Source organism: Rhynchophorus ferrugineus, unplaced genomic scaffold (assembly GCF_030347505.1).
Source record: "Rhynchophorus ferrugineus isolate W39M unplaced genomic scaffold, kcgeb_rfMv2 rfM5, whole genome shotgun sequence".
Lineage (NCBI taxonomy): Eukaryota > Metazoa > Arthropoda > Insecta > Coleoptera > Curculionidae > Rhynchophorus > Rhynchophorus ferrugineus.
This window is the reverse complement of record NW_027472584.1, coordinates 6,116,355-6,138,984: the sequence shown is the minus strand read 5'-3', so window position 1 is coordinate 6,138,984 and position 22,630 is coordinate 6,116,355. Positions and strand designations below refer to the sequence as shown.

The 22,630-nt window shown below is 35.6% G+C and overlaps 2 protein-coding genes across 3 annotated transcripts in view; one reads left to right on the top strand and one right to left on the bottom strand.

The window, feature by feature from the left end:
- Window positions 1-22,630, bottom strand: part of LOC143197595 (lachesin) — a 209,483-nt gene that overhangs the window by 167,823 nt on the left and 19,030 nt on the right. The window lies entirely within an intron of this gene.
- LOC143197399 (uncharacterized) lies at window positions 3,532-9,509 on the top strand. The gene is made up of 3 exons (XM_076405778.1): window positions 3,532-3,588; window positions 8,771-8,857; window positions 8,955-9,509. The coding sequence occupies exons 1-3, from the start codon at window positions 3,532-3,534 to the stop codon at window positions 9,507-9,509; spliced, it is 699 nt and encodes a 232-aa protein (XP_076261893.1).

The window sequence follows — 22,630 nt, the reverse complement described above, 5'->3', positions numbered from 1 at the left end:
TTATTAAATTATTGCAAGGGGTTGATAGCAGTCAAGCGTATAAATCCTGCAATCAGCAGCCTAACTATCACTTTCCGTAAATCTTCCCTCCCTGAAAGTGCTAGAGCGGGTTTTCTTAGCTTAAGAGTGAGACAATACATTCCGAATCCATTAAGTTGTTTGCAATGCCAGATATTTGGCCATATATCCCATAACCGCGTTTCCGGTCCATTTTCATCTAGAACCCTCACCGTCATTAGAAAACACGGTAGCAGTTCCCTCCCCTATCTCATCTCACTCTACATGATTCATCCACCAATGCCAGATCGCGCCCAAAAGCGTGGATCCGCTACCCCCATTACCTCACAGCTATCTAACTCCACGTACTGCAGTAAATATAGCTCACGGAATAAAATTTGTCTCGAGATTTCCATTCTGTACTTGATAGAAGATAACTCACTATGCATAATGATTGATGGTTCACCCACTTTTTTGTCCTCCTCGACGGGGTCACACTTCCATCTGACCTTGTGTTTGTGCAGCCCATCACTACTGTTAAGGATCCAATGGTCTATACTGCAAGAATTTATACTATATATATATATATATATATATATATATATATATATATATATATATATATATATATATATATATATATATGTTATATCATGCGACTGTGAACGGGCCTGACTGCGATTAATCGAACACTAATAATAATGGATTTTCCTTACTCAAAAATAAATTTTGTTGTACCAAATATGCTTTGCCTGATTTTATCCATTCCTTGGTTGATGTTCGCCTTCATATTTGTTCTTTTTAATCGATTGTTGAGACAGGTTTCGCTATTGTTATTGTTGTTTCAATTTATCTTACGCTGAATCCACAGGTCTCATCTTCGCCCTTAAAGCTTTATGGCATTTTACTTTTAACACTAGGTTTTAACACAATTATTATGCCCACGGGGTCTCTATTTTAGATCTGGGCACGGGGAATGACATCCCCGGGCGCCGAATCTTCCTCAAGCTGCCATTGGAGAGTGAGACTATGATCTGTATTGTGTAACTAGTACGGGTAGTCCCATTTATGTCACATGTAATAATTATCAAATATGGAAAGCCACTTCTAGTTAGTAATGACTACTTGATTTGTACTGAGGAGAAAATCTGTAATCTCATGAAGTGGGAGTAGTCAAATCAATAACTTCTAAAAGAAATGGAGAAGTATATCCAACCATAAGACTGATTCTCACTTTTCGTAAATCTTCTCTTCCTGAGACAGTTAGAACTTGTTTTCTTAGTTTGAGACTCAGACAATATATTCCAAATCCATTAAGTTCATCTAGTACCAGCTAGGAAAAGTAATCATACTGTGGCGACCGCCACGACCCTTTAGGCCACCACCAATTCACCATCAACAACAACAAAGGTTGGCAACGCCGGTGGATTGGTACCATGCAGTTCTGGAGTATAAAAGGCCTTCACGACGACGTCTCGCTCTCTTTTCTTATCACCGTCCCCCTGTAACAGTACCACTTCCACAGCGCTACCGTACTTCCTTCACCTTAACCTAATATCCTGTCAATCCTCCCATCGACCACATGTATCAATCGCAAGTTAAAATAAACAACTTTGATTCAACCAGTGTTTTTAGTTCCCGTGCAAATTCCTTCCAAAAATAGTAGTGAGTGTTCTGATAGATAACCGCAGCGGCAGCCACACGTTTCGACCGACCGACCGACCCGACGAACATTCCTACAATTGGTGACCCCGACGTGATCAAAGTGCCTAACAGGTAAATCAACTCAACATAAGCCACTCGACAGGTGCTTGACACGTGCATGGAAGGATATCACGAGGAACGGAACTCATCAACATCACGTGGTCGACGACATCCCACGAGACTAGCCTGATGGACGAAAACCACAGAAGCCCATCATGTATACCAGCAACACATGAGCACCCCCGCATCACGAAACGGGACACGTAACACATTTACAGGTACCCTCAAACAAAGCTAAACGCCTCAAGACGAACGACGTCCTGCTGCAGCTCCGATGGCAGCTGATCCCGTAAAATTCCTCGCTCAGGTTGGGATCCCCATCTCATCAGCAGTCCCCGGGCGTTTGTTTGCGTGATTGCGGGTGCATTCCGGAACTTGCACCACATATAGGTACGTTCCACGGCTGTTCCACTAGGAGGGGAGTTATGTGGCGACCGCCACGACCCTTTAGGCCACCACCAATTCACCATCAACAACAACAAAGGTTGGCAACGCCGGTGGATTGGTACCATGCAGTTCTGGAGTATAAAAGGCCATCACGACGACGTCTCGCTCTCTTTTCTTATCACCGTCCCCCCGTAACAGTACCACTTCCACAGCGCTACCGTACTTCCTTCACCTTAACCTAATATCCTGTCAATCCTCCCATCGACCACATGTATCAATCGCAAGTTAAAATAAACAACTTTGATTCAACCAGTGTTTTTAGTTCCCGTGCAAATTCCTTCCAAAAATAGTAGTGAGTGTTCTGATAGATAACCGCAGCGGCAGCCACACGTTTCGACCGACCGACCGACCCGACGAACATTCCTACAATACTATGCAGCTAAATACAAGGCCAAAAGTCTGACAGCAGTATCTAACTACACGAATGCCACCAAAACAACAGAACGCGCCGAAAGCTCTAAACACGATACAAAATCGTCTATTATTCAAGCCCCCTGTAACCAGGAGAGTACTTCCCTACAACCTTCATCCTCAACACAAAATCCGAGGGCAGTTCCCTCTCCGATCTCATCTGCCCCTATTCCAATCACCTACCAATCAAAAACCACATCTAAAAGCGCCAATTCCTTACCCATTCCCATTACCTGTCTCAGCCCTCGTCCTCCAAGAGGGATAGTTATCGGGATAAAACCAAGAACAGTAGTGATTTGAACAGCAGTTCTTGGGGTACCCCTCATCTCCAACAGGAAAAGCAGCAACAATCGCTCAAAAGCCACAACAGACGCGAAACTTATTCATCAACAGATGAGGAAATGGATATAGAAATCCACAAACCCAATTAAAATTGAATATGGGCCCTGCTTCATATAGACAAACGACAATATTTCATGGAATGTAAATGGCTTAAAGCAGAGAATAGGGGAACTTAAAATAATACATGAGCCCTGTATTATTTTAACCATCAACTATATAGCTGCAGGAAACAAACTTAAGCTGCTGGAAACCTTTAGTGATCGGAGGTTTCCAAATTACCAGGAAGGAAAGACATGACTCAATCAGGGCATTTGGTGTGGTGGATATCCTAGTAAGAAACGATATAGTTGTGGTATATATCACACTAAACACTCACTTGGAAGCCCTAGCTGTTAAAGTCTATATAGCTGATCAAGAAATATTATATCTGCAACCTATAACTACTCCACTCAATTTCAGTACCTATGTACTGAATGTCTATGTACCTATGTACTGAACTAATGTCAGCTCTATAGCTGACCTCGATAATTTATTTATTAGTTCTGAGATATACCAAACCCCAGAATAATTATGGGAGAGTTGAACGCTTGCGCTTCGGACTGGGGCTTTTCCAGCACTGATGCCAGAGTACGTCTCATACTAAACGTGATAATGGATAACTCACTACACATACTGAATGATAGTATACCCACTTTCTTGTCCTCCTCGACGGGTTTACACGCCTATCTAGACCTGTTTTGTCCAGGTCATCAGTACTGTTAATGATCTAATGCTCTGTAGTAAGAACACTACCTTATTTCAGTAGAATTTCTCATGGAATCTAGACAATACCTAACACAAACATGAATGATTGTAATAAATATAGAGAGTCTATCCGCTTTTCCCAACTCTCGACAATCTCTGTTGACATACTCACCCAAGCTTTCACAAGAGCCATAATTGAAGCATGGGAAAATTCAACCACCTCATTTGTCCCCTCAAATGCTAAATCTTCAGTGCCGTGGTGGAATAATTATTGAAAACATGCCATAAGAGAAAGTAATAAAGCTCTTAATAGGTTTAAAGGTAATCCCATAACAACAACTTTCGCGGAATGTAAGAAGGTATTTCTTTGAATTTCATATATATTACATTATCATGGAGGTATTTCATAAGTAAATTGCTCCCAGAATCCTGATCTCAGACTATTTGGAGAAACATCCGAAAATTGAGAGGAGTCCCATCGAAGCGAAATCGAAAAAAATCCAATGGAGAAAAAGACTCGGAATTTGCATAAAACCCAGACCGAATTTCGACAATTATTCGGAATTATTATCACGGTAAACTTTCTCAATACCCTAACAACCCTCCAACCATCAGATAAACAAGAGATGGAATTCTCATCCTTGAAGAGCTATACTCACGGAAGGAGCTGCGACTAGCTATGTGCCAAAGTAGAGTTACTATCCAAAGAGAAGATATTGTGAGAACAACCCATATTAAGGAATTACTAGCTGACAAGTTGTAACTCCTACTGGATGTCTATAATACGATATGGACAAGTTGTCCATACTCACCTTCTTTCAAAATAAGAGAGGACTAATAACCAAACACTAATTGGGATTCCTACAAGGTTTTTACATCGATAATGTGGTGGAAATGGAACGCTAGTTAATGAGGGAAAGTACACCTTTTCAGCGTTTCAGAACGTCAAAAAAGCATTCAACACTGTCAGATTGTCAAACATTCTTGATTCTTTTGCCAAATGGAAAGTCGGAGGAAGAACATACCGGTCAGTTCATCCTTTCCTTAAACTCTGCTCCTTCAAAATCAAAACAAACAATGTGATATCTTCTCCGTTATCGCAAACTACTGTGGTATTGTAAGATTCTTGCATCAGTGTATATTTCGGCTCGAGGCTATGCTGGCTCCCTCATATTAAATACTTGCATGATATATGTCGAAAGGATATTGGAATGCAACGTTCGCTTACTAAATCTAAAACGATTCATAACGCAGCACTTCGAAACGCACTTCTAGGGGCTTTCCACACTAGCCCAATCGACAGTATATACAGAGAAGCAGAGATCCCCTCTCTTGCTTTAAGACGTGAAATTATCTTCAGCTCATTAAAATTCTAACCAGGGTTATCTCAGTACAGACTTCCCGACAAATACCAACATCAATTTCTTTAGAGGCCAGTACAAAGGTTCATATCATAAATTTCATACAGTGAGAAAAGCGATCATCTCTGGAATTTCCGCCTGTTTACATACTCGACGATAGATCACCTCCCTGGTACATGTATCAGTCGATCTCATGAGGAATCTTCTCATGAGGAAGATAAATTACAATTCCCGCGGTATTGGTTCATTCTTTAAGCAAATTATAACTGATAGATAACCTAGCATTTTTTAGATCTACGGATGTATCCAAGAGCACGCATACTAACAGATGAACTACAAGTCATCTACAAAGCTCTAATGTTTGTACAAAATATACAAATAAATCTAATTTATTGTGCCTGTTATTAAACCTGTTTTTAATCTCTAATTTATGTGACTTCCCTCTCATACTGAAATCAAGGGCAATGAGAAAGCAAATTATTTGAGGGGAATTATCTGCTTTGCTCTTTTGACTAACTGAATCAGCTTTGGTGGGATGGAGAACAATACATTATGGCAAGTAAAGAGAAAGTTAGGTATATATTGATTGAGTGCTACATGTACCATTCACTTACGGCTACTTAACTTGGGGGAGAAACGATGGAACAATCTTCAGATGAAAAACTTAGATCGGCTAATGAGCTCTCTGGACGCAACTGGCATATTGCCAAATGTGTAGTGACAGTAAACATTTTTCGGCTCAGTCACACGCCCAGGCACGTGACCGCCATCGAGTATATAGGCCACCTTCGGCAACGCAGCAGATCAGTTAAGCTCGTGTTACGGGAAGTAGGACTAAAGGAAGTAAAACCTGAAAATGGCAGATGAGAATGTGCTGTTACATGTAATAACTGTTAATACCGTAATTGTTTTAACGCTTTTCTAATACAAATATTGCATTTATTTGGTTTAATTGGCCGTCTTTCCGAACACGTCTTTAATTTACGAAAGTCATCATCAATTGAGAAGGAAATATAGTGAAAATAATTAAAACTCAAATAAAGAGAATTTGTTATTATGTCATATGGTGTTATCAGGAATGTTATTAAAAAAAGAAAGGTGGCAAACCTGTAAGTGATTTTAAAATATATGAATTTATAGTAAAATAAATATACAAACAATATTGTTTCTATTTCGTAAATTACAAAAACAGTTTGTTAAAATCTAAAAAAATATATAAGTGCATATCTGAAATCTATTAAAAGTTGGATTTATTAACAGTTTAAAACAAATTTTACACAATGCGCTATTAGAAAATAAGAGAACAATTCCAAAAAGCCGCATAAAAGAGAAAATACGGTATATCCTAAAAAAGTTCAAAATAGTTCAGAACAAAGCTATCGGGAATACGGAGAATACTGAAACTTACTTTATATTAAAATGATTCGACAAAAATTACTCGATTAGTTAGAAAAATATTTCTGGTAGCTCAGGATCATGTCTTAAATTTGATAAATATTTATGTGACCTAGAGTTTATCAAGGCGTTTAATAAAAAGAAGACAATATTGAATTTTATGCGAATTCCAAAAAATATAAAATGCTTTTAAACACGGTGACCAAGTTGTAGCGTTCTTGATGCTGATGTTATGTCTAAAACGAATTCGACTACTATTGGTTCCAGTCAATACAGCCCAGCCCGCCTTAGTGGTAGGTAATAATGTTCGAGGTATTAAATAAATAGTTTCTTAATTTTAATCATTAACAATCAAAAAATGTTTTTGGGGTCACCACATGAGGAAAATATTTACTAGATCCGTAAAAATACCGAGGATTCGCCGCATCTGCAATCTTTAATTATTGATGTTTAAAACACTTGGAAAAACATTATATTACAAAATGTGATAGGCTTCTACTCGTAACAGGTCTGGTTCAAATATTTTTTTAATGTTATTTTATCTGTTTAAAATCGTTGATACAACAATGAACTTGAAACTAATTAGCATTCTTTTATCATAATCATTGGTTAAAATGCTAATGAAAGGAAGTGATTTAAATTAATGCAAAAATTAAATAATGTTGCTTCACTTCTTTAAAAATAATACATTACAGAGTTGAAATCTAGTATCTTAAATAATGAATCGAAATTGACATGAAATGTATTTCAATCTATTTCTAAAGACAACAGTACACATAATTCAAAACAACAGAATATTGCCGATTGATTAAAAGACAACATTAATTGTGTTTTTATCCAATTGAATAAATATTTAGCTTCTGAGCTTTACACAATTTTATATATTATATAAATAATGCTTTGACGAAAGAATATATTATGTTCTTAAATCTATAATATAATATAATAGGCTGTTCTATAAGTTCGTAAAAATGAACGGACATTTTCAGAAACGGAAAGAGACATATTTATAAGTATATACAAATAAGACTTTTAAGTCCTATTTAATCGATCAAAATTGTTTTCCACCGAAAGTATTTTTTAGACATAAGGAGAACTCCTTGACGAGTTTGATATTCGCTGATGATAGAGCTATTAAGCGAAATATAGTTCTCTAGGTAGAAAAACGCTTATTAAATTTATAACTATTTATTTTCGTGGTAACTCAAAATGATACAGGCTAGTTAGAGGCAGCGACAATAATGATTCTATTTGTAAATGGATGGAACTTCATCACCACGGTGGGGGCGTGAGTTAGCATGCCATGTGGCAAGGGCTGAACGGTGGCATCTTGGAGGACACTCAAAATTCCTTGAAATGCTCGTACAAAAGAAAGAGAAAAAGGTTAAAGGCATAGCTTTTTTGGACACTAGTAAATTCTGCATGTATATATTAATAGTTCTCATGGGTTACGAAGTGTTTTTTAATTAATTACAGTTTATATTAAATATGCTTAGTACAATAGAAACGACAACTAACCCATCCGGCTGATGGAGCCTCGTCACCGTCTCTAAGCTACGCTATGAATGGTGCCTTGTTTTCGAGACCACGTTATACGAATGCAGCACTCAGTTACAGGCCTAAATTTATAGGCCTATTTTTTTATTTGTATTAATGCTTTAGGTATCGCCGTCACGGTTCGCATCTTTTATTTCAATTATTTTTCCTTTGGTAAATTAATTGATAATTAAGTAAGAATTAATCGTTTTCACAAATTAATTTATTACTACTGTTCTGTTGTATTTGAATTAATAGTCAGGCAAAACGAGTATAAATTAATACATCAGTATAAATTTCCCAAATTAAAATAAACCAAAACTACTTAAGCTAAAGATAAGAATACGCTAATACACTATACAAGTTCGTGTGGTTGGGTTCGCTTCAATATTCTAAATTCCTGAGTGTTATCCTGTAACTGAATTGTTTGAAAGTTTCTGTGATTTAGCAACCTTAGTTCATGTTTTATGACTGCTGGTCTATTAAAAAACTCTCTAACAGTGCGAATAATTTAGCTTTTTCATTGCTGCATTGAACCCATTCATTTCGATCAATTTTAATAGGCGGTACTCTGTACCAATTATTAGTCTCTTACTCCTCAGGGGGCTGTGGTCGCGAGGTGTTGACCAAGGTTGATGTGTCGCAACCATAACACGGGCGTGACGACCCCGGAGCCCAGTTGTATGGTGTTTTTGTGACGTCCCCTGCATGTTTTTCTGTCTTTTTCTATAAATTATGGAAGTATATAAAATAGAAAAAAAATTACGGTGCAGGGATTCGGAACCCCAGTACCGGTCGAGACCATGGGTGGTCGCACAAGCCCCACGCGACCGTTAGCCGTCGATTGGGCAGCACTTCCGGTAAGTGACCAGGTCGGCATGCTACTACTGGCACTCAGAATATAGGATTCAAAAAAAAAACCAGGAGAGAGATATAATTTTAGACAAATATACATAGGAAGACTACGACAGATATTTTGTAATACTTCCTGAGAGTGATCTATTGAAAGGTTTATCTCCGTTTATTATACACAGAGAATTATTATCTGCAGTGGGTGAGTTGAAAAAGTTAAGAAATGGTACTATACTCGTAATGGTAGCTAATTCCAGGCAATCAGAGAAAGTTCTAAAACTTAAAAAGCCGCATAATATAGAAGTAACTGTTACCCCACATACCACATTGAACTTCTGTAAAGGCACGATATCAAGTAGGGACATGTCTGTGTGTACGGATGAAAAAATTTTGGGGGGTCTTACATTACAGGGAGTAAGATCGGTCAAGTGGATTGTTTCGAGAAAGAATGGAGACAACATGGAAACCAATAGTTTCATCTTTACCTTCAGAAAAGATCGTATCCTCAATAGGATGAAATCGAGATACCTTAGTCTGAGAGTTAGGCAGTACATTCAAAACCCAATGAGATGTTACCAATGTCAGAGATTTGGACATGTGTCTATGAAATGCACGTATGCACCTACTTCCACTAATGTTCCCCACCGCCTCATTGTATAAGTTTTTTAAGAAGAATTTTTAATACAAAAATTAAGGTAAAGGAAAAATCTCATATTTTATGGCCAGAAACTTAGCTAAGCAGCAACTAGGAAAAACACAGATAAAATTTGCCAACGCTATCAAAAAGACTTATGCTACCACAGCCACCCAATATGATTTTGATGAAAAAGAATTTAAGGTAGCACCTACATTGAAATCATCCACCTTCATTCGTGGGGCTCTCACAACTAAGGAAAAAAGCTCTATCGAAAGCACATTGGCAACACATCAAGGGGCGTTAGCCCCTCCTTCATTACACCGAAAATCTTCCCCGGTCTGGGTTGCCTCGGGTGGGGAGATCGATCCCTTTCCTTTCCTCCTATCATCCCCCACTCCCATTCGTCCCGATCTTCATCCCAGCGAAGAGGGGACACCCATTCTAAGCAGTCCGACAAGGACAAAGAAATGCAGACTGTCTCCGAAAACAGTCGGAACCCCATGCCTGGATACTCGCGTGGCTCCCTACCACTAACCAGGAAAATCACCAAAAATAAATCTTGGTGCCATAGAACAGAAAGCTAATAACAACGTCCATTATGTCCATCATTATTCAGTGGAAAATTAACGAATTAAAAAGGAAGCAGGAAGAACTTCGAGTAATCTTGGGCCTATACAAGCCAACTTATCCCCTACCGAACCCATTCAAGTGCGCGGCTATAAAATAATAAGAAGAGACAGAAACAATTGTGCACGTCCTTCCGGAGGTGTTGCTATCTTAATCCATAACGGCATTTATGTAGAAGAACTGAACATAGTAACGGAACTTGAAGCGATAGCAATCAGAATATATCTAGCTGGAAGAAAATTGACCTATATCTGTCTCCTTCAGCGAATGTCGACAGAACGAACTTCGAAAATATCATAACTCAATTAACAAGCCACAAAATCATAATGGGAGACCTCAATGCACACAACAACAAGGCTGAGCATTAGAGGCATAAACTGGGAAAAATTTAGGTCGCTAATAAAAACCACACACATTACAGAAGACATAGATACAAATGTGGAAGAGTTGACCGCCTCTATTATGGAAGCGGTCAGGGGGTCCACTCCCGCCAATACTGCAAGAATAAACAGGCGGCACCATGATGGAATGAGAACTGCGCCAGGGTAGTCAAAGACAGAAGAAAGGCCCTCAATCGGTTTAAATTAAACCCAACAACAAATCAATTTTTTTTTGTAAATTACAAAAGAGCAAAATCCATTGCTAGTAAAACAATAAGACATGCGAAGATCAACTCCTGGAGAGAATTTACGAGCAGCCTCACCCCACAAACTTCGTCCCATGATGAGTGGAGAACAGTTAGAATGCTGAAGGGCATCCCATAACCCAAAATTCCAGCGATGGTAGACGGATATCATCGATTTGAGGATCCCTGCGATATATCGAATTTTGTACACGAATAAATTGCCCACGTATGGTTGCACTAACGATGAACGGTAAGAATTTAATAAACAAACCGTAACCTAGATTCCTTGGACTAATATTCGACTACAAATTAAAGTGGATCTCTCACATAGACTATATAAAGGGAAAATGTTTGACAGACTTACGATTACTAAAGACTCTTTCTAATCAATATTGGGGTGCTCATAGGGTTTCTCTGAGCAACATATATAAAGCATGTAGTGTAAAATAAAATAAAGTGTAAGTAATGAGAAGTAAGCTTGATTATGGAAGCCAATGCTACATAACTGCAGCTTCCTCTTATGTGAGAAGAGTAGACCCAGTTCAGAATACCGCCTTGAGTATTATACTGGGAACATATCAAACTAGTCGGGTTGAGAGCCTTCAATGTGAGGCAGAAATTTCATCGCTTAGTTCACGGCGAGAGCTCCTTCTCATGAACTATGCAAACTCCCTGAAATTCCATTCAGAGTTGAGCCAATTCACCTATTTCTTCTCAGCAGTTTAGGCAACAACACCACAATTAAAAAGCGTACAAGTCCATCTTCAGTATATCGTAGAATTTGCAATTGATTTAAAACAACAATCTCTTCTGCAAACAACATAACCACGGCAATATCACCATGGCAGCATTCCAAAATATCTATAGACCTATCCATGAAGGTCTACCATGCTAAAACAGCTCTTCGCCCAAACACTTGAGGATAACTACCCAAATCACCTTACTATTTATACAGATGGTTTTGAATGGGAATATTTCCTGGGAACTGCATATACATCAAATCTATTACAGGAGTACTTTCGCCTTCCTACTATTACCAGCATTTTCTCCACGGAGCTATTGGCCATTTACAAAGCCCTATCTGCTTTGGTTAGATTACAAATGGGCAGGTAAATACCTTTAACATCAAATTCAATGAGCTCTTTGGAGAGTCAGATTTCAGTGAGAATCATCCACCATTTCGTTACAACCATCAAAGAACTACATACAAAACTGGAGAGTATGGGAGTAAGGATTAATTATTTATGGGTTCCCTCTCATAGGGGAATATCCGGAAACGAAAGAGCTGACTATCTGGCGAGCAGGAAAGAGAATTTAACTAAATTAAATGAACTATTTAGCACTGAAGACCCCAACACACATAGGGACTCTATATAGAGGACTGCGGAATTGATACAGCTTTTATGACACCTTCAGTGTAATCGGCATCTATGTTCCTTTGCAACCTGTATAACTTATTATATTAATTTAAATGTCTTTATTTTGTTACTTTGTACCATATTTTATATATATTATATTTTGTTAGTTTTCCATTATCTGCCGTATGTTATGTAATTACTATATGTTATTATATACTTTATTAAATTATCACATTGTAACACAACCCTAAATAGCCCAAGAGGCTGATGGGCTTTTAAATTGAAATAAAAATAAAAATATTGTATATAACTCTGTTTATATTCTTTAATGTTTAACTGGTCTGATTGATGAACTAATTCTAATAAATATTGTTTTGTCTACAGCATTTCTGGTTAAGTACCATATTCTTCCAGCCTTTTGTCTTTCTTTTATCAATTCCCTGATTTTAAGAGGGTCATTTACCTCATATTTATTATACGAATTTGATTTGATTAAAATTATCTCAATTATATTTTGGGTTTTCTGCTAAAGATCGTCTATATCTTCTAGTCTTACGTTTGAAGTGATTTATTCCTGCATTATAAGTCTAAATATGTCTTCTTGGTTTGTTTCAGGATTGTCGCCTAGTGTTAATGTACTGAAGTGTAAGAAAACTGGAATGTGATCAGATTATAGTTCAACTATCTGAACTGATAGTTTGCACAAGCTCTCCATTTCTATTTCATTTGATGAGATGCCTTTCAAAATGTAAAAATTCGGTAGATCTGGCACTTTATCACTGTCGGTGAGCCAGTAAGTGTATTCGCGCTCTGAATGATAATTACAATTTGTAATATTAATTGCTGTAAGTAATTCATTTCGTTTTCCGGCTGTTATTAATCGTGAACCCCAAGCTGTGTGTTTAACATTAATGTCCCCTCAAATAATAAACCTTGGGCCAAATTTTGAAAATAAATCTCTGTATTATTGTTGTTTCTTGTATCTTGATGGACAGCTATCGTAGCTTGTATTTCTTCTTTTTCAATCTCGTCTTGTTGGAAATGCTGTATATTTTGTTTTATAATTAGAGCGGTTCCTATTTAAGTAAGTTCGTTGTGATAACTGTAACCCAGTATTTTAAAGTATTTTTCCGATCCGATTTGTTTTCATAAATAGTTCTAGTTCCCGGGCCCGTTTATTTAGCCCATTTATGTATCAGGTCTTGACTATATGGCTTGAGAATTACTGAAAAAAACCTGACAACCAACGCATAGCCTACTATTATAAATCTCAACGGGATTCAGTTGGAGCAAGTGAAGAAGTTCAAGTACTTTGGATCAGTAAGACAGGAGAAAAAGTGGCATAACAAGATGGGACGTATGGAATAAAGTATTAGAGTCAAAGCTAAAATCCCCCCTTTTCGAATGCTTATTTTGCCGCTTCTTTTGTATAGCTCCGAGACTTGGACTCAGTTACAGTCTGACATATGCAAACTTGAGGTCGGATATGATTCTTAAGGAAAATTCTGCCCGTTTCGCCCCGATATCATATTATAAACGAAGTAATTCGTTTAAGATGCCACAATCAGTGCACATTTGAGGGAATTCAGAGACGTGGATTGCAATAATTTGGCCCTGTCTATCGAATGAAAGGTGAAAAAATTTCTCGCAGGCTTCCGTGGTGAAATTGGCCTTTTGGATGGAAGACGCAGCGAATAGCTCTCTCAAAAGATATGGATGAAGAAGAGCACCAGCTATGGACTGATAATGATGATTAAACATAAGGAATGTGAAATCTCGTCTTGCATTCAGTATTTAGAATTTTCAAATTAAATTTAATTTAATCCTGAAGTTTTGGATACGTTTTTATGAATGGTTTATAGTTAAATATCGTTGCATTGTTAGAGCTGCTTTTGATTAAAAAATGATGTCCCACGAATTTAATAAACATCTATCTATCTAGTACAATAACTAAATAAGTATTTTATCTTTAATATAAATGTACAAATATAAAAGAGATAAGTAACTATTTTATAGGGATTATTACTTTTTTATATTAATTATTTGGTTTGATAGAAATATTATATAATATAATGTAACTAAAGTATATATAGCTGAATGTTCTAACCTATTCTGCGAATATTTCCTGTTTAATATAAATTCGCCCTTCATCCGTACTATCTACTAATTATTCTTAATCTTAAGATATTGACATTGCAGTGGGATGTTTTTATTGGAGATTCTAAAGCCGATGGCCGTAAGGCTGAGCAGTCACACCTTCTCAATGTTCGACCGTTTACATTCTCTACACGCCAACCCAAAATTACAAATGGGTGTCATTTAATTACATTGTCTTGGCAAATAGTTATAAAAGTAACAGGGAACTGTCAAGCCCCTCATCTGAAATGGAGAAATGCGTATTATGCAGGAATTACACTTAATGCTGTATATATTATGTCGTTTTTTATTTAGGCAATTATTTTATTCCCTTTCGAATAGTTTGACACTTTTCTATAAGTTGACTAATTGATATTTAATGTACAAACCTTACGGGTGCATCGCTTCTTATTTTTGTTTTATTATAATATGCAATGAAACAAATTTGACTATAAAATATATAAAAGATAAGAAAACTTCTTGCTTAGTCAAATAACAAACAATAAAAACATGTTTTCATACATATTATCAATTAATATGCGTATTATGGTAGAATTTTATAAGACATACTTTAGAATATTGTTGTTAGAACTATACTTAGTAAACTAGTTAGTAAGTTAAAAAAAGAAAGTAAAGAAGATGGTTTGTATCGCACTCATATGTTGAGACAAACGCTTGGAATTGCTATCACGTCAGCAAATCCTAGATTTTAGATTTTTCGTATTAAAACTAGTAAGCACTGTATAAACAAAAAAAAACAAACTCGCTATATTTACGCTGCATTCGTTAACAATAAAAAAACATGACACTTGAGTCTCATTTATATTGCCATGATCTGAATAAAAAATTATCATTCTCAATCAAAAAAGATATGTGTGATATTATGTGATGTGAAGGAATATTCGTCACTGAAGAGAGTTTGTAATAAGTAAAAAGTAAAATCATTATAATCTTTTGCACCAATTGAACCTAAAAACTTGTGAAAAAACTCTGCTAGCGCCTGTCCATAAAACTCAAAAAGTATTGCTGAAATTAGTTAATTATAATAAGTTTTGATTCAACATCTAAATTTTTTGTCAGATTTGGCACTCGACTTCCGATTCTTTCTCAAAAATTATTTTGAGGAATTCATTTTCATCAAACGATAGTAGCTGGCGAAGAGAAGCATTTTCTGTAAAATTAATGGCATCCATAAACTAAAAGTTCATTGGAATAAGAATATTAAGTTAAGGGAAATTATATTGATAAATATGTTCATTTTTTTAACTAACATATGATCTTCTTTTCCGTGAATTTGTCGGACATCCTAGTGCATACACTATTTATAATGTGAATTGAATAAACCTATTATTTGGATAAGAATCTTTTCATGATTAAAGTGTATGAAAGTACAAATAGTATAGATGTAAAACTACGTTAATACCAAAGTAAGTAAATACCAATAGTCAAAACACCGAACCAAAAAATGCTACTGATAAAAATTAATTTAAATTGTACTTCATTAATTCAAATTAATTCTCAAATGTTGTTAATTAGTTCAATTAGTCGAGTTTAATTCTACTGTCCTACTAGAGAGTACTGGTAGAATAATAAGAGAAATAATTAATAGACGAATTAGAATTAGATAAGTAGAATAATAAGTTTACCTTAAATATTGCTCAAATGTGGATAATTGATTAAATAATTAACACAACTTAATAAATTAAAATTTCATATATGTTTTAAATTTAGATATAGCAGTATTTAAGATATTTTAATATAAAAAATATTTGAGATTCAACAAGTGCCAACTGTTGAGGTTAAATCGTTCAAAAAGCTATAATGATAAAATAAGGCAAAACATATGTATTAGCGCCTCTGATAAATTTGTTAGAAAACGAATTAAGGACGGATAAAATATGACAGAATCAACTTTATTAAACCAACGAGGAATAAAAAATAATGTTAAAAAGGGTCGCATTTTGTATACTGTTTGTTGTCGAATCATCCCCTGTCGGGAAGGGAGCCTTAACCCCCATGAGATCGCGTTGATAAGCGCAGCTTTTAAATACTTGAGTTCAAACCGTTCTCAGATAACAATACACCGTTGACTTATAAACGCCAGTAAGGGAATTATATAAATTGATGTTTGAGAACAGAGGAATTAATTTCAGCCGTCCATTGCGAATATTTACGAAATACCGTTACGAAATCGCTAGTCATTCCAAAACTAGTCCCCCCCTCTCATTATGTAATCCACTACGAAATCCAGATCTATTATCACGAATACAAACGGTCTTGTATAATATTATCATTATTATAAACTATTCAATTTTGGCAAAATAATCATAATAATTCAAAAGAGGATTAATATTCTATTTTCGATTAGGTTTCCACTAATAATTTTCGCAGTCTTAAGTCAACTTTTCATTAAGAACCTGTGGTTCTTTAAAAAATCTATAAACTATGACATTTTTTGTGACATGGCTTAAATTCTTCTAGTAGCCTAACATTAGATCTAATCTATTGTATATCTCATCCACGTTATTTAAATCGTATTTTATCGAATTAAAGTTCTATAATAAATCCTTCTTCTAATAACAGATTTTTCTGTCCATTAAATAATATGTTTCTTATAATTTCACTAATCATTATCAAAGTAGTCAAAAAGTTTATTAATTTATAGCTTATGGAATTCCTCAAAAACTTGCTAAAAAATGCAAAACATTGATAAATCAAAATATTATCTAGAAAAAAAATACTATAACGCGTGACATGCACTCTAGATACCCATTAAATTTGAAAGCATTGTAAGGAATTTCAACGTAACCAACCTATATACAGTCATGATTTAAGTTGTTATTGCATACTTTCTTGATTAAGACGCGTTAGTGGTTAATAATTTCTGAAGAAAACGTTAATACTGAGGCTGATCGTTATGGTATTTTATTTCCAATAGCAAAATGAGCTTGATGATGATATTTTTACATTTGCTCTATCCCGAAGAAATGTTATATCAGCAAAACAAGTTTTGACGACGTTTAAAATAATATACTTTTAGTGAACACCAAAATGAAACAACTACATGTTATAATATTGAATGTGTTTCCTAAACGTAATATCGAGGCAAATAATATTGTGAGTAAAATTTGAGATTAGATCGCTATTATTGTTGATTAGTTTTTGTGTATATGAGTACCCAATGTACAATTATTGTTAATTATTTATTATTGTTGCAGTTACCAATTATTAAGGAAAACTATATTTAATGTCATGTGGCTATTTTACGGAATAAGAAAATATTGCTACAAGATTTGATTCCAACTAGACAGAAGAAAACAGACTTTTAACACTGCCAAGTAATAAATAAATCAGAAAATAAATAGAAAAATTAATGAAAATATAAAGGACTTCAAAAAAAGTCAGTCTAGCTGAATCAAGGACGGATTACAAATTGCTAATATTATCAGTTTTTTTATGTTGTAACATATTTGGATATATCGTACGATTTTATTAATTTTGTTTTTACAGTTTAGTATATGTGTGTGATAGATAGAAATTTGGAACATTTCGAAAAATACTTGCATATACATTCACAAAAGCAACATTAATACAAAATACGTTTATTGTGTTGCAGCTACTGAAATAGAAAACAAACATACATTTTTCTTAGTACTAGGATGTCAAGCAACGGTAGACCATTAGGAAAATCGAGTTGACATTGAAAAAAAAATGACATTCTTTGAAAATGTGACATAATTTGCTTAGAACACCACAACGAGATTGTGCAGGCTATTTCTCCTCAAAGAATTAATGCATAGGGTTGCAATGTACTACAATCAGCCTGTTTAGGATGATCTGGCAGCATCTGAATTTGAAACGGATAGTGGAGGAGAAAAAATCATGCTTTGTTGATCACAATATATTGTTATCTTCAAGTAAGTCCCAGGCCGACTGGATCAAAACATGAACTATAGATTCATTGAAATGGAATAGTTTTTTTTATAGTATAATGTGTTGATAGCAAAGACGATTTGAGATGACGCCCTTGTCCTTGAGATCAACTATTTCATTTCTTTTTAGTGTGGTTAGTTCATGAGTATTAAGAAAATGTACAACTATTGGATCCAAAATCGCAGCGCCAACACCTTCACACCTTCTTCAGGTCTTCACGCTATAAGGGATATCCTGATTGCAGATCATTAAATTTGACCCTCCTGAAGTCCGAGCTAAAATCTTCTCACAGTATGCTAGTAGTAACGTTTAATGGCCGAAGATGGGGATCCAGGGGACGAGGAAAATTTATGTTAGGAATATGTCAGAATGATAAGTTATGAAATGGGAATCTACCTACTTAGTGAGATCTAACTATAAAGGATATTTCCATATGATCAGAAAATTGCTGGTCAGTTGTAGAGACTGTTGGTAGAGGAAATTAATATGTGTGGATGTAGGTTATTTTTAATGGAAGTGGGAAGTTGTTGATTTGACTGAAGATACTACGAAACCCGTGTTGCGTGAACAAATAGAGATACCGGAGACGAAGCGTTGCAATGAGTTACAGGCGATACTAGCGTCATTTAAGGTACTGTAAGCTATGATATCATCTACAAAAAGTCTTTTCGGGACGGGATGTGAAAGGTGGAGTGGATGGCAATGATTAAAAGAATAGGACTAAGAACAAAGTTTTGCGGGACATTTTTGAATTCTGATTTTGATCTGGAATATCATCTCTGCGAGAAAATTGTATATAAATGCATGCATGCAATTGGGATAGAATCGAAGGCAGGTAAACTATTTCAAAGGCTTTGCTTATATCCAGGAATACGGCTATCGCATGTTTGCCAAACTAAAGCCCTGTGTTATTATAGTATCGAAATCCACTAATGGATGCCAGATATAAAACGATATTGGTAGGGAGATATATAAATTTTTGATATTAACTTTCAATTTAATCTCCTTACAATCATCAAGGATATTTAAAAGAAGATTAATGAGTAAAATAGGTCTATAGATGGAAGCTATAGAAAAGGGTTTATTGGATTTGTAGATGGGAAGGAGTTAGTGGTCCAGCTATTATTATATGTATTAAGAAGATTTGTGATTAGGGGTATATGGATCAAGCTAAAACGCTTTTGGGGGGCTTTTGGCATGGGAATGATTAAATTCGTCAGAAAGTTTTTAAGGCATTTAGTAGTAGTTTTGTAGATGTTTTGCAGTCTGAGTTAAACCAACAGTTCTGTTCAAACCACCGCGGAGCGCAGACGTACATTTTAGAACGCTCTGTTGTAAAAAACAACATCTAATTTACTATTGGTGTCATAAAAATACCGGTTATAAAAAGTAAAAACCTAGTCTCAACCATTGTAGGGTGAGAACGTGATTTAACACGTGAACTTTTGAACGTGAAATTTAAAATTTATTTTTTATAAGTAAGGCTCTACCTTCTAGGAATTTTCTTTCTTATTCTCGGAACGGTAAATCGAGCCAGTAAAATATGAGGTGCGTAAACTCAAAAATTTAAATTAAATATTTAATAACTATCAAGTGACCAGTACAATTAATTTCAATACATAATGATTAATCCACAACACCTTTCTGTTGATCTAACAATTGAATCACCTGCTATTCGAAATAGCTATCAACTGCCAATAACTGAAAACACTCAAATGCCAGAATGGAACATCGTTACAAACAAAAACGCTTGAGAAGTCCGGAAGAACAAGTCGTCCGAAAATCAGCTACTATTAGCTTCAAAAACCTATCCAAATATACAACAGTTCAGTGCCCGGGCAGAAGAGACAGAAAAAAACCAGAACAGCAAAGAAATCCAACCAAAAACAATTTTCCAACCACCCCCAGTAACAATATATAAGGTAGGTGTTGCTAAATATCTGCATGACTTGCTCAAGACAATATGTAATGATTACCCAATAAAAACAATCGGATCTGAAACAATGAAGATTCAAATGTTTGACCCTGAACACTTCAAAGAGTTAATAAGGGAATTGGACAATAGAAATACGCAATACGCAACTTTTCGACCAAAGTCCAAAAAAACATTTATATCCGTCATAAAAGGATTACATCACGCCACAGATTTACAGTGTTGCAACAACATTTTATAAAGAAAAAAGAAACTTACAGCCACCAAGAGAGTCTATAACATTTAACTCGCTTAAAACACCAATACAACATGCTCATATATCATACGCACACGCAGTAACCAATACTCAAACACAACCTAATACGCAGACCTGTAACACCAATCACCACTGAACCTGTAAATAATATTAGTAAATTAGAGGAAATGATGGGTAAACTTATGGGGCAAATGAGTACAATGATGAATTTACTCACCGTCGTCGTTGCCAAGCTAGCCTAACGACTGATAGCCATTATAGCAAATACAAAATAGCCGTCTGAAATCCTAATGGACTCCAGCAACATACCAGGGAGCTTAAAATGTTCTTATAGGAACAAAATATTGATATCATGATGGTATCAGAAACACATTTCACGGATAGAAATTATTTACGGATTCCGAAATACAAGCTGTATCATGCAAAACACCCAGATGATAAAGCACATGGAGAGACATCTATAATTATCCGTGAAACCATAAAACACTGTGAAACAGATAAATTCAGCGAGGAAAATTTACAAGCCACCAGCGTAACTATTGAAGAAGAGCATGGACCATTAACAATTAGTGCTATATATTGTCCACCTAAATACAACAAGGCAGAACAATACCACGGTTTCTTTAACACGCTGGGTAATAGATTCATTGCCGGAAGAGACTACAATGCAAAACATGTAATGTGGAGTTCTATATTGATAACACCAAAAGGCAGAAAATTCGTCAAAACAATGAAGGCAGATAATTTACAGCATATTTCTACTGGTGAGCGAACATATTGGCCGTCAGATATAAATAAAATTTCCGATGAACCTAAATATACTAAACGAAACAAAACCACCCTCCTTGAATAACACTAAAATTAACTGGCCATTATTTAGAGAGAAATTATACAGATTAATATCTCCAAAATTTACCTCTCAGAACAGAAAGAGATACGCGGCGTATCAAAGCAAATGAGACAAAATCTAAACATATGAAATTCACCCTTTGTAGAAGAACATGTCTATCAGTAAAATTGAATAATCAGTCATGAACTTCCACAAGTAGACAACGTTAAATATCTGGAAATGTATTTTGATCGACGTTTGACATGGAAAACATATAGTGATAAAACGCAAACAGCTTGAGCTTAAACTAAACCAAATGTATTGGCTGATGGCGTAAATCTAAATTATCATTAGATAACAAGATTTTACATAAGTCAATACTTAGGCCCATTTGGACCAATGGTATTGAACTGTAGGATACTACTAGCAAATCTAACATAGATATCCTCCAGAGGTTCCAGAATAAAGTGTTGCGAGTCGTCGTCGATGCTCCATATTATGTGTCCAAAAAATTGATTCAGCGCGATATCCCCTTAGCACTCATGACAAGTATAACAGAATATTAGTGCATCCCAATGCACTCGCCAAACAGTTGTCCAGCAGATCACTTACTGAAGTGATCTTCTACATGTCAGGATGGTTATATTATATAACAGAAATCATATAATAACACTTATTACCTACGGGCACATTGTTGACGTTCTAGGAGATTAATTTTAACAAAGTTGAGCCATGGGGAGAGCACAGGGATAGTGTTTAAAGCAATTGTTTTGATAGCTTCAATAAAGCGATCTAGATGAAGACAACAGTATTATGCAGAAAGCAGTCTACTTTAAAAAGGCAAAATAGGACAAATCTCCGAAGTTTATCGATTCGGAAGAATAGAGATGATTATTTGTGGATTTATAAAGCCATGTCTGTCTTCAGTGGTAGTCCATATAAGGAATCAAATTTATATAATTTCAACTTCTTTATTTGTGTTGTATTTACTATTAGCGATGTAAAAGTGGTCCTTTTGTGACCGTATTAAAAATTGTGCAAAATATCTTACTAATTGTGGGATACATAATCTTACTAATACTATTTTCACAATTCCCACCTGATAATGGCGCCATCACTGGGCACACTTTTGACGGTATGACCTACAATTTTTGCTAAGATTTTTCAAATTCTACTATTACTTTTTCCAGTAAGAGTTCCATTACTGACTTTGCATATTAAAAACTTATGTACAAGTTTTTTTTCCATTCCATTCCCAAAGTCCCCATTTGACCAATTAAGATTTTAACAAGACTGGGCTGAGTGTTTAATGTGGGCCACGGTCCTCGGTATTAAGCCTACCGACTTAGTCAGGTTAGTGATGTGACTGGTTACACGCTTGCCTATGGACAATCACAGTTAGAACCATTCACAAACATTCGACTGTCGCAGCAATACAACAGAGAGG

Bases quoted from the DNA above. Each gene is read 5' to 3' on its own strand.
- LOC143197399 (XM_076405778.1), top strand. From the start codon at position 3,532: ATGGGAGAGTTGAACGCTTGCGCTTCGGACTGGGGCTTTTCCAGCACT. The intron at 3,589-8,770 runs GTACGTCTCATA...ATTACGGTGCAG, and splicing joins TTTCCAGCACTGATGCCAGA to GGATTCGGAACCCCAGTACC. The intron at 8,858-8,954 runs GTAAGTGACCAG...AAATATACATAG, and splicing joins TCGATTGGGCAGCACTTCCG to GAAGACTACGACAGATATTT.